Source organism: Argiope bruennichi, chromosome 8, assembly GCF_947563725.1.
Source record: "Argiope bruennichi chromosome 8, qqArgBrue1.1, whole genome shotgun sequence".
NCBI classification, from domain to species: Eukaryota; Metazoa; Arthropoda; class Arachnida; order Araneae; family Araneidae; genus Argiope; species Argiope bruennichi.
This window is the reverse complement of record NC_079158.1, coordinates 132,835,490-132,847,555: the sequence shown is the minus strand read 5'-3', so window position 1 is coordinate 132,847,555 and position 12,066 is coordinate 132,835,490. Positions and strand designations below refer to the sequence as shown.

The 12,066-nt window shown below is 34.4% G+C and overlaps 2 protein-coding genes across 8 annotated transcripts in view; one reads left to right on the top strand and one right to left on the bottom strand.

Annotated features, from left to right (window-relative positions):
* Window positions 1-12,066, bottom strand: part of LOC129981777 (serine/threonine-protein phosphatase CPPED1-like) — a 143,130-nt gene that overhangs the window by 18,669 nt on the left and 112,395 nt on the right. The gene's annotated exons all lie outside the window — the stretch shown is intronic.
* On the top strand, window positions 6,505-10,090 carry LOC129981775 (uncharacterized). Its single transcript, XM_056092774.1, has one exon. The coding sequence runs from the start codon at window positions 6,519-6,521 to the stop codon at window positions 9,708-9,710; it is 3,192 nt and encodes a 1,063-aa protein (XP_055948749.1). The 5' UTR covers window positions 6,505-6,518; the 3' UTR covers window positions 9,711-10,090.

Here is a 12,066-nt window from a genome sequence, read left to right as displayed (position 1 = left end):
TGAATTGTATTTGAGAGTTATTAATCTAGTCGACAGTAAGTCGCGGTCTTTTTGTGTAGTCACACCTAATCTTATTCTATTTAGCATTTCAACAAAGTCAAAATCATTGAGCTGTCGCATGTTAATTGTAAGTTCATCGTATATGAACAGTTCAGTCCATAGATTCGGTACATTGAGGGAACCTAATAACTTGTTAATTTCAGCAGTTGATAGTTTTTCAAAAGGTGACTTTTCTCTTACCGGCGGACGCTGTAAGAGATCTCCGAAAACTACAAGATGTTTTTTTCCAAACTACCCATTCTGATCGTCTCTTGTGTCTAATATTTCAGATAAGCGTAAATGAATATATGTGAAAGTAACATTGGATATCATCGACACTTCGTCTATTATAAACAACTCTACTTCTTTCAAATCTGATCTTAGAACTTAGAGCATTTCATCAGAAATTTGTTTGTACTTCGGTGTTTGCTTGTGTTCTACAGGCAGCTGCAATAGTCTATGTATAGTCAATCTATTCTATGTATAGTCAGCTATTCCTGTTGGAGTACTAGCTGCCACTTTTTTTGTTTAAATACGTCTTAACCCAAATTTTCAGAGTTTTTATTAAAAAGCTCTTTCCAGTGCCACCAGTTCCACTCACAAAACAGCGTAAAACGTCAGCGTTATTATCAGTTGTGTCCATTTTATTTGTGATCATATCGAAGACTCTTTTTTGATCGACATTAAGTTTAGCGATCATACTCTGAAGATCAGTTTGCTTTCTTCTACCAGATTGATTCTCTGAAAATCACTCATTGCGTTTGCAGCTTCCACAGCTTCAAATTGAATTATTTCAAATTAGATATTGTTACAAACCTGTAATTTTTCCCAGCGAGAATAGTGTCATCATATGAAAGACCGTTTTACAGTAATCTGTATTGGATGCTGCCGGATGCCGAGCCAGTGATACCAGAGCTTGGTGACAAACTTGGAGACTATTTGGCGACTTGGCGACGAATTTGCCGACAAAATGGATAATGCTCGAAACTTCGAAAAATTTATTGATCCGTCCATTATTACACGCATATTTTAGTTTTTCCTTGATTTATACACTAAACTCTAATTCTATTCTAAATTTGAAGCTTCTATGTCTGCTAGAAGTGCCTTAGAGTTTTGATGATCGGTCAGTCAGTCAATCAGTGACAAAATTCACAAACTTTGACTAGTTATAATTCTTAAACTACTGGTTCAAATTTAATGAAATTTGAAATATACCGTGTTTATATAATGCCTGCTTGGTTACTGAAAATTCAGGCTTCTAGTTTTATTCACAACGAAGTTATAGGGGATCGAAAAGGGCCTGAACTGCTTAGAGAAAAGGATAGTACGGCCGTGCCGCTTGTTTTTGCTCTACTTGGCGGGGGCACTGCCGTGCCCCCAGATCCAGTCAGCTTTTTGAAAAACATATCGTGGTTGATGTGAATTATTTGCGCCACTTCCATTTAAATGATCTAAAAAGATGGGAAAATGGTCGCTATCAAGCAAGTCGGTTCCCACTCTAAAATTAAAGAACGGAACTAGAGAAGGTGAGCATATAGCGAGATCTAATGAATGAAAGGTTTTGCTCCTTTGATGAAAATATGTTTCTTATCCATTATTGAGCAGGCATAGTGAATGGTTATTAATAAATTCTTCAATCAGCCGCCCACGAGGACTAACATCTTCTCTTCCCCAGAGAGGGCTATGACCATTTAGATCACCAACTATGATGAAAGGAGATGGTAATTCATCCACTAAGGCATTAAGATCTCTTAATTCTACCGAAGTACTGGGTGGCAAGTAAAGACAACATATTGTCGTCAAAGAATGGTTCAAGACTCGAACAGCAACAGCTTGCAAATTTGTACGTAATGGAATGATAGACGAGGGTGTATCATGGGATACAAGGAGAGCAACACCTCCAGTAGCTCGATCAGATTCATTATCCTTTCGGATAAAGCTATAACGTCTGATTTTCATAATATCTGACGGTTTCAAATAAGTTTCTTGTAGAACTATACAAATCGGATGGGTTTCATTAATTAAATCTTTAATATGAGTTGCTTTATTACTGAAACCACGGCAGTTCCAGGAAACAAATTTAGTCATCAAGATAGGGATTTATCTGGAGGTTTTTTCTTCTTTTTTTCCCCCCACCTGATTGATTTGTAGAAATAGTAGACGTAGAATGGTTCTAACTCCATATCGGAGAACTCTGAAGACGATGTATAAGTTTTTAAGAAATCTTCTGCCACAAGGGGTCGATTCAATAATGCTTTCTTTTTTGTTTTTTGCTTTGTATTTACTTGAAAAACTTTAAGAGATGATGTCGTGGAGATTTGTGTTTTATTATTACGATTACGTTTGGCAATTTTATCAGTTACAGGGTAATTGAATGACATCGAAGAAACAGAGGAGACTGCTGGCAATTTTGTAGTTTGATTTGAAACTGAACTAGTGGGTGGTAATTGAGTTATGCGAGAATCGGTTTGAGCACTATTCATATTAGTGTTTCTTTAAGTATACCAGAGTAAGATGCACCAACTTTTGGAGCTCTATCATTTATTGATTTTCTTGCTTCTGCGAAGTATATGTTTTTTCGTATTTTTATGGATGTCACTTCCTTCTCTAGAGTCCATTTAGGGCAAGACTTGGAGAAAGAAGTATGAGACCCAGAGCAATTAACGCACTTCATGGTGTCTGAATGGCAATTATTTGTGTAATGTCCAGGTTCAGCACATTTCGCACACATGGTCATTTTGCTATGACATGCTTGCTGGGAATGGCCATATCTTTGGCATTTAAAACACCTTAGAGGGTTAGGTATGTATGGCCGAACTCTACAAATTTGGTATCCTGCTTTGATTGATTTAGGAAATATCGCTTCAAAAAATATGAAATTTTTTGCAAAGGTAAATAGCAAATATAAGGGCTAATTAAAGCCCATATAAAGGGAAAATAGTTTTTTTTGTTAATATTATTTAAAGACATTTCTTTGTTGGCGCCATCTGTCGAATTTCACCTACAACATATCCTTATTTATATTTTATAAATAAATGTCATTATATTTATTTTAATTCATTCTTAATATTGTTTTTTTTCCTTGTAAAAAAGTTCATATTTTATTAATCGATATTTCGGAAGAGAATGTAATCTGGAAAATTTAGCATTAGGTCTGTGGGGCAGAAAAAGATTTACGATCACCCTTAAACCATTTCTTAGAATACACCATTATTGTGCGAGTTAGCCTAGATGGCAGCGCAATGGGCTGCAGGGTGAGCGGTCTGTGTTCGAATCCAGCTGGGTCCAACATTGTCAGTTGAGATTTATTTTTGCAAATTTAGGGTTTCATAATTTCAGCAGATTTGAAAAAAATACATACTTATATTCGAATCTCTGTACGTATTAAAAAAGTGAGTACATGCATTTCTCAAATTTAAGTCTATTTTACTCGGAGCTATTATAACAACATGAAGTACTCAATAATGAGTATATTTTACTTATTTTTAAGTATTCTGTTTTAATAGTGAATTTTACTAATTTCAAATGATGAAAACAATTACGATAGTGTTAAGCATAATTTATTACAACAAGTTGAACTTCCATGACATTTCGAATTGCATAAGCGTTGGTTCTACCTACATTTACAGATATTTGATCCGATCTTGGTATTGCAATTACATCTACCATTATCACATCGGGCTTTGGCCAAGGATTCCCAGCCACTTCGCGAAATGGCCAGCCAATACGCGAAATGGCCAAATGACCAGCCAGTAGAATATACAATATTAATTGTGTTCCGTCCTAGAGACGCCTTTCCCCTATTCCAGCTGTAGTGATCAGGAAACCGGCGCATGCGCAGTTTCTGTTGAACTTTGATACGCTTCTTTTTTTATTACTTTGTGATTCAGAATTTGTAATGCCTAATTAGAGATGTAACGTAGAACGATGTAGCTTTGTGTTTGTCAATAAATGTTATTCTGTGTTTTATAATATCTTCGATTCATTGAAAGCTAGAAATAGATTTTAGATGCAGATTATTAAATAACTGAACCACATAATAGAGTTAGAATGGCGCGATTACATTTAGATTTATTTGATGGAAGTTCTGGCGCCATATACATCAGTCATTTTTTTGGTGCATCGGCCGGGAAACAGGAAGTCGGATGTGATAGTATCATGATTTAGAATATCGCTTTCGCTTTCGGATACTGGCTGCGTTGAAAGAGAAAGAAAGGTAAGAAATACCTTTTATATAGAATTTCGATAGAAATAATTAGAACTCATCTGAAAATATTATTTTGATTTTTAGATATAGATATAGAAATTGATATTATTGATGTGATAAAACCTTTGATATTGATTGAATTGATTTGATTATAGAATTTCTAGAGAATTTTGATTACTATTTTTTGATGAATATTTCTTTGATTTGAAATACTGCTTTTGTTTTTGAAATTACTTTTGATATTGTACTGTTATATTTAGTTACTTATATATTATAAGAATGGATGAAAAAAAGAAATTGAAAAAGTCTAGAGCTGTCATTCGTACAGCAGTAACTAAACTTATAAATAAATTAGAAAGCGAATTTGATGAGCAATCTGTTGATAGCTTAAGAGGGCATCTAGAATATTTGAATGAGATGTTAAAACAATTAAGAGAATTAGATAGTAAGATTCAAGAAATTATTTCAGAAGAAAACGAATTTGATACGGAAATAGAAGCTGCTTTTCAATACAATGAAAAGATTACTTTATTATGTTCTAGAATTTCAATACAAATTAATAAACTCTCTAAAGTTGATTCTAGTATTTCATCACAGTTTAACCCAAATTTGGCATTGAGTACACAGAATGGTTCGTTAAATAATTCGGTTATTGAATCTGCTGTTAATTCTAATAGAATTGTCAATTCTGTTCGTCTACCTAAATTAAGTATCGATAAATATTTTGGGGACCCATGTTTATGGTTAGAATTTTGGAATAAATTCCAAAACTCGATTGATCAAAACGAAAGCTTAACAAAAATAGATAAATTTACGTATCTAAAATCCTTACTAGGAGGATCTGCGGGTAATGTGGTGAATGGCTTCGCATTATCCGACGAAAATTATGATAAAGCTTTAATGTTATTAAAAGAAAGATTTGGGAGAGATGAGCTCGTTATTAATGCTCATATGTCAAAACTGTTGAATCTTTATCCTGTAAAGGATTCAAGTAATATAGTTGGACTGAGAAAGTTATATGACATCTGCAAAATACAAATCAGAAGCTTAGAGTCACTTAACGTTACATCTGGAATGTATGGTCATTTGCTGCAGCCGATTCTCCTTAAATTAATACCCGAGGATCTAGTTTTAGATTTTAATAGAAAACACTTAGCAAAAACGGAAGAAAATAAATTCAATGTTATGGAATTGTTACAATTTTTGAAAATTGAAATAGAATGTCGAGAATCATCTATTTTGCTAAGTGGCTGGAAAGGTGAAAGAAAAAAACCCGTCACTCATAACGTAGATTTTAAAAATCCTAAATACAATCAAAATAATTCATGCGATAGAAAAAACTTTACAAATGACAGGCAATATAATAGAAGTCGCATTCCGTGGAATAATAATTCGTCAAAAACTCATGAATATTTAGCACCAGTTGTTGAGAAAAAATGTGTATATTGCAATGATAAACATATTTCAGAACTTTGTGAGGGTTTAACAGTTGATGAAAAAAAGGATATTTTAAGAAAACAAGGTCGTTGTTTCTTATGTCTAGAACAAAATCATCGAATTAAAGACTGTAGGAAAAGGGATATGTGCGAAAATTGTAACAAGAAACATAACCGATCGCTCTGTTATCAACTGGAAAACAAAACTATTAATGCAGAGAATAAAACTGTATCCGCAGTTTCCCATTGCAATTATAATATAAAAAATAAAGAACCGGAAGTTCGAGTAAACGCTCAGTGTTCCGTATTATTGCAAACATGTACTGCCTGTATTCGCTCTCCATTTGATGATGATAGACTTGAAACAGTTCGCATTTTGCTAGACAATGGTAGCATGAGAAGTTTCGTTTCACGAGAAATTTCTCAACAACTTCCTGTTATTAGAAAGGAAACTCTATCGGTATATGGTTTCGGTGCTAAAGAAACAACTGAACGAACATATAATGTTGTTAAAATTAAATTAGTGAATCGCGACGAACCGACTTTAAATATTGAAATTGAAGCATTAGAAACTGAACAAATAACTGCAACTAATTTACCTGCTCCTAATGAAAATATTCCGAACTTAAATAAACAATTAAAAGGATTACAGCTTGCTGATTGCTATGAATTTAGAAATAACAAAATTGTGCTTTTAGTGGGTGCTGATTACTATTATGATATAGTGACTAGTAGAATAAAAAGGTTAAATGATAAGCTTGTAGCCACTGAAACTTTATTTGGTTGGTGCCTCCAAGATATGACAAAAAATCGATATGACAAATCAAATATTGGAAATGAAAATTATAGTAGAAGAAAAAACGATATCGGATGAATTAAAAAAATTTTGGGAATTAGAAAACTTAGGCGTTGAGGTTGATACCGATGAAAACATTTTTGACGATACGATTATGAAGGAATTTGAATCGGGAATTACTTTCTCTAATAACAGATACAACGTAAAGCTTCCGTGGAAACCTGGTATGAAGGAACAGTTACACGATAATCTTGAAGTTGCTCAAAAAAGGTTTTTAGGTTTAAAAACAAAATTTCTTAATGACCCCTTACTATTCACTGAATACAAAACTGTTCTGGATGAGTATCTGAAGGAGAAAATTATTGAACAAGTTAGGTGTGGGTTGAATAAAAAGACGAACGAACCAACATTTTATTTGCCTCATAGAGCAGTGATTCGTAAGGATAAGACGACAAGTAGATTACGCATCGTTTTTGATGCGTCTTCCCATGGTAAAGGAGAACTATCCTTGAACGATTGTTTACATATTGGATTAAATTTAAACCCTGACATTTTTCTTCTCCTAATTAGATTTAGAGAAAATCCTATAGCATTCACAGCTGAAATAAAGCAGGCATTCCTCCAGATAGAAATTAATGAAGAGGATCGAGATGCGACCAGATTTTTTTGGCAGCAGGAACCAGATGGCTCTGAAGGAGACAATTTGATGATATATAGAATGACCCGTGTTTTATTCGGGGTAAGTTCAAGTCCATTCCTTCTCGCTGCAACAATCAAGCATCACTTGAAAAGGTATGTTGATAATTTTCCTGATACTTGTGCAATTTTAAATAATTCTTTATATGTCGATGATTTAATTAGTGGTCGGCAAAATGTAGAAGATGCTTTAAAAACGAGCTTGGAAAGTTTTAAGATTTTTAAGGATGCAAGTATGATTTTAAGAAAGTGGCAGACTAATTCATTCGAGTTGCGTGATCGATGGAAAGATATTGGAATGGACATTGGTCCATCCATTGAGCCTAAAAACGAAACTTTCATGCCTTCTAAGGTACTAGGAGTTGTATGGAACCCCGACCGTGATTTATTTCCTTTCGATGCTAAAGGTTTAATACAATTTCTCTCGAAACGAATGAACACTAAAAGATTTCTCTTGCAAGCTGCAGGTCGTATTTTTGACCCTGTAGGGTTTCTTGGACCATTTATAATTAGATTAAAGATTTTAATTCAAGAACTGTGGTGTTTGGGTTTGGACTGGGACGAGCGTTTCCCAATGAAATTAGACACTGATTGGAATGAATGGTGTGAGGAAGTTCTAGAACTGAATACTTTCAATATACCCCGTTACTATTTTGGAGATACTCATTCCACTGAAATAGATAACATTCAAATGCACTGTTTTTCAGATGCCTCTAAGAAAGCTTATGGAGCGGTTGTGTATTTTCGAATAGCATTAAAGGACGGAAAGAGTTTTACTAGTTTTGTAGCATCAAAGTGCAGAGTGGCTCCATTAAAAACAATTTCAATACCTAGACTTGAGTTAATGAGTGCTCTCTTGGCAGCTAGATTGAGTAATAAAATCTCCAAAGCTATAAAGTATCCATTAACTCATTACTTCTGGACCGATTCATCTATCACTTATTTTTGGATTAAAGGCGCTCCTAGTAGATTTAAACCATTTGTGAAAAATAGAATTCAAGAGATCCAAAGATTTACTGATCCAAAAGATTGGCGTCAGTGTCCTGGAAAGGATAATCCTGCCGATTTAATATCAAGAGGTATGTCGGCAGCCGAACTTCGTGATAGTGATTTTTGGTGGCATGGTCCTGATTGGTTAGCACAGAATGAACACTCTTGGCCTAAATCTTTGGAACTGTCAAAACAGTTAAATATTGAAAACATAGAAAATTACGAGCTTTGCAAAGGAGCTATTTTAACTTCAACAGTTGTAGAGTGCCCTTCAGAGAACGATTTAATTATAAAATATTCTTCATTTGACAAATTAGTTAGAATCACTGCATGGTGTTTAAGATTTATTAATAACTGTAAAATTAATATTTCTAATAGAAAGGAAGATTATTTAAGTGCTGTCGAAATACAAAATGCTACAAAGATGTTAGTAAAGTATGTACAACGATCTGAATTTAAGTCTGAAATAAAGTATTTACAATTAAAGCATCCAATTCCGAAGAATAGTAAAATTTTATCTTTAAATCCATTTCTTGACAAAGATGAGCTGCTTCGAGTTGGGGGAAGATTAAAATTTTCAAATCTGTCAGATAACCAGAAGCATCAATTGCTTTTACCCAAATCGCACCATTTCACAGATTTGATTATAGAACATTTTCACAAAATATCTTTACATTCAGGCACGCAGACGACACTTTTTCTTATTCGCCAATCATACTGGATACCTTCGGGACAAGATCGAGTCAGACGTGTGATAAATAGATGCTTGACTTGTTTTAAAGCTAGAAGTCAAACTATTAACCAAATGATGGGCGACCTGCCCAGGGACCGAGTTATCCCATCTCGACCATTTGAAAAGGTGAGACTCGATTTTGCTGGTCCCATAATTACTAAACCTAATCTTAAAAGATCTAGAGTGACTTTAAAATCATACATTGCTATTTTCATATGTTTCAGTACCAGAGCTACCCATTTTGAAGTAGTGTCTGATTTGACTACTGAGAGTTTTTTAGCTTGTCTTAGGAGATTCATTGCTAGACGGTCAAAACCCTCAATCATATGGAGTGATAATGCCACTAATTTTAAGGGCGCAAAAAATATTTTGGATTCCCTGCTAAAAGCATGCAAATCGGATGCCGTGCAAAGATTTTGTTCCAAGGAAGGTATAGTGTGGAACTTCATACCTCCAGCATCTCCTCACTTCGGTGGATTATGGGAGGCCAATATTGGAGCTATGAAACGGATCTTGTTGAAGGTGACTAAATCGACAGTGTTGACTTTTGAAGAGCTTACTACGCTGGTGACACAGATTGAAGCAGTTTTGAATTCAAGACCACTGTGTCCTCTTTCTGCTGATCCAGCTGATCTTCAACCTTTGACACCTGGCCATTTTTTGGTGGGAGTACCACTGTTGTCAATACCAGAACCCAGTGATTCCTTGACTAACATTTCTTTATCTTCTAGATGGTCTCTCATCCAGTCTCTTAGATCCAAATTTTGGAAAAGATGGAGCCAAGAATCTCAACTCCTTGCAGTCTCGAGCTAAATGGAAACTACCTCAACTAAACATCAAACCCGGACAGCTGGTACTCCTGAAGGATAATAGCAAGAGCCCCATGGAATGGAACTTGGCCCGAATTGAAAAGACATATCCTGGAACAGATGGACTGGTCCGTGTCTCAGACATCAGAACCCCTAAAGGAATTTTTCGGCGAAGTATCAACAGACTCTGTCCACTCCCTTTCGAAGAAGGTGTTGGACAACTGTCCAACGGGGGCCGGGATGTTCCGTCCTAGAGACGCCTTTCCCCTATTCCAGCTGTAGTGATCAGGAAACCGGCGCATGCGCAGTTTCTGTTGAACTTTGATACGCTTCTTTTTTTATTACTTTGTGATTCAGAATTTGTAATGCCTAATTAGAGATGTAACGTAGAACGATGTAGCTTTGTGTTTGTGTTCGTCAATAAATGTTATTCTGTGTTTTATAATATCTTCGATTCATTGAAAGCTAGAAATAGATTTTAGATGCAGATTATTAAATAACTGAACCACATAATAGAGTTAGAATGGCGCGATTACATTTAGATTTATTTGATGGAAGTTCTGGCGCCATATACATCAGTCAAATTGTAAGTACTTCGGACTTTGGCCAAATCTCTTCGCGAACTGGCTGAACTTCGGGCTTTGGCCGTAACATATTGTTACAAAATTTTTTTCTATTACAAATACCGTCAATTAATCGTAGCACATTTAATCACTAGTCATTAGTTCAGCAGCTTTCTTGCTGTCTAATCCTCCAGTTTCTTTTACTCGTCGGCGACTCCGACCACTCTCACACACTCAACTTCTGAAGATCCATACCACTTCTTCTTCGCAGATTCAGATTGCCTGTCTTTTATAGTTCCGGGAGGCGGGGCTGGAATCTTCAGACCAATCAGGGCGTACTTGGGTGTATCTCTGTTATTACTGGATGGATCATGAAACTTCTCGAACTTTCTGGTATTATCCATTTAGTCACCAAACTCGCCAAATTCACCGCCAAGTCGCCAAGCTCAGCACGCCGTGCCGGATAGCAAAATTACAGATTTGTAACAATATATATCAGAGAAAAATGTAAGCTCTATCTTTTATTACTAAACTAGCCACCTTTGGTGAACAGCAGGTTCGCCAGTATTAATGCTCGCAAAAATGTTCAATTAATATTTCATGTAACTTATATTCATAATAGGGTTTTCCGCAAAATATTCTTAGGTTTCAAATTTTGATAGTCATTTAATTCTCTTATACTATCATGTAGGCATTAAGCCGTTCTCTTCATTGACCTATGCATCTCTCTCTCTCTAATTTTCTATTAGCGCCCGTAAAATTCAGTTTTAAATTAAAGTTGAAATGATAAAACTGCATATAAAAACGTTTTCTAGAAAATCCACATTTTTAAAAAAATAATCAGAGAACTGAAAGCAGAGTCACTTCGGCATTTTGAAGTCTTATATGCACTGCAGAATAATTTTCCTAATTTATTACGTCTCAAAGAATTATATAACGAAAATTTCACGAATTCAATGAAAATTCAGTTATTAGTTTTATTTTTTAAAGGCTATAAATGATGTCAATAATATTTTTTTTCGGTTCATAACCATATTTAAAAAAATTATGAAGTTTAAATTTTAGACAGTCCTTTGGTCTAAGGATTCATATTCTGCAAAATATTCTTTTTAATAAATAAATAAGCATCTCTTTCTTCATTCAAATCTGACCGATTAATTAAATTTTGAATATTACAATATTAGAACAAGCTATAGATTTCGATATTTTCATAATCTAAACAAATCATTTTTGAGCATCTCCCAGATGATTGGCTTCTTTGAGACAGTCGATGAAGCGATCTAAAGTCACCCATTTTTATAGAATACTGATATTGAAATTTTCATAAATCGGTCCACTTTTGCGATTGATTTAGTTGATTGGAGTGCAATCTTTTTATTTAAGATATTAGCGTCTCAAAAATATTTTGTTAAATATAATTCACAGAGCGGAGCATACATGCACAAATTTAGAATTCATAATTCATCAGCGTTTACTGACTCCATTTACATTACACATTTCATTTAGACCATTTTTTTTAGCAGATGTATGTCTATTACTAAAGGTTTACAAATTAGTTGTTGGGCTCCGGTTAGAGTAGATGTACATATTAAACCAACCAAATAATATATGTATTGTAAAAGATCATATAAAACGCTTCCTTGCATTTACTTTTCAAAACATACCATGTTTCATATTTATTTCATTTCATACAGACACGTGATGAAAATTATATTTTTATATGTTTAAATTGGAATGATAGTTTTTTTTTTTTTTAATTTAAGCCTTTGTCAATATGATGGTAACACGTTGATAAAA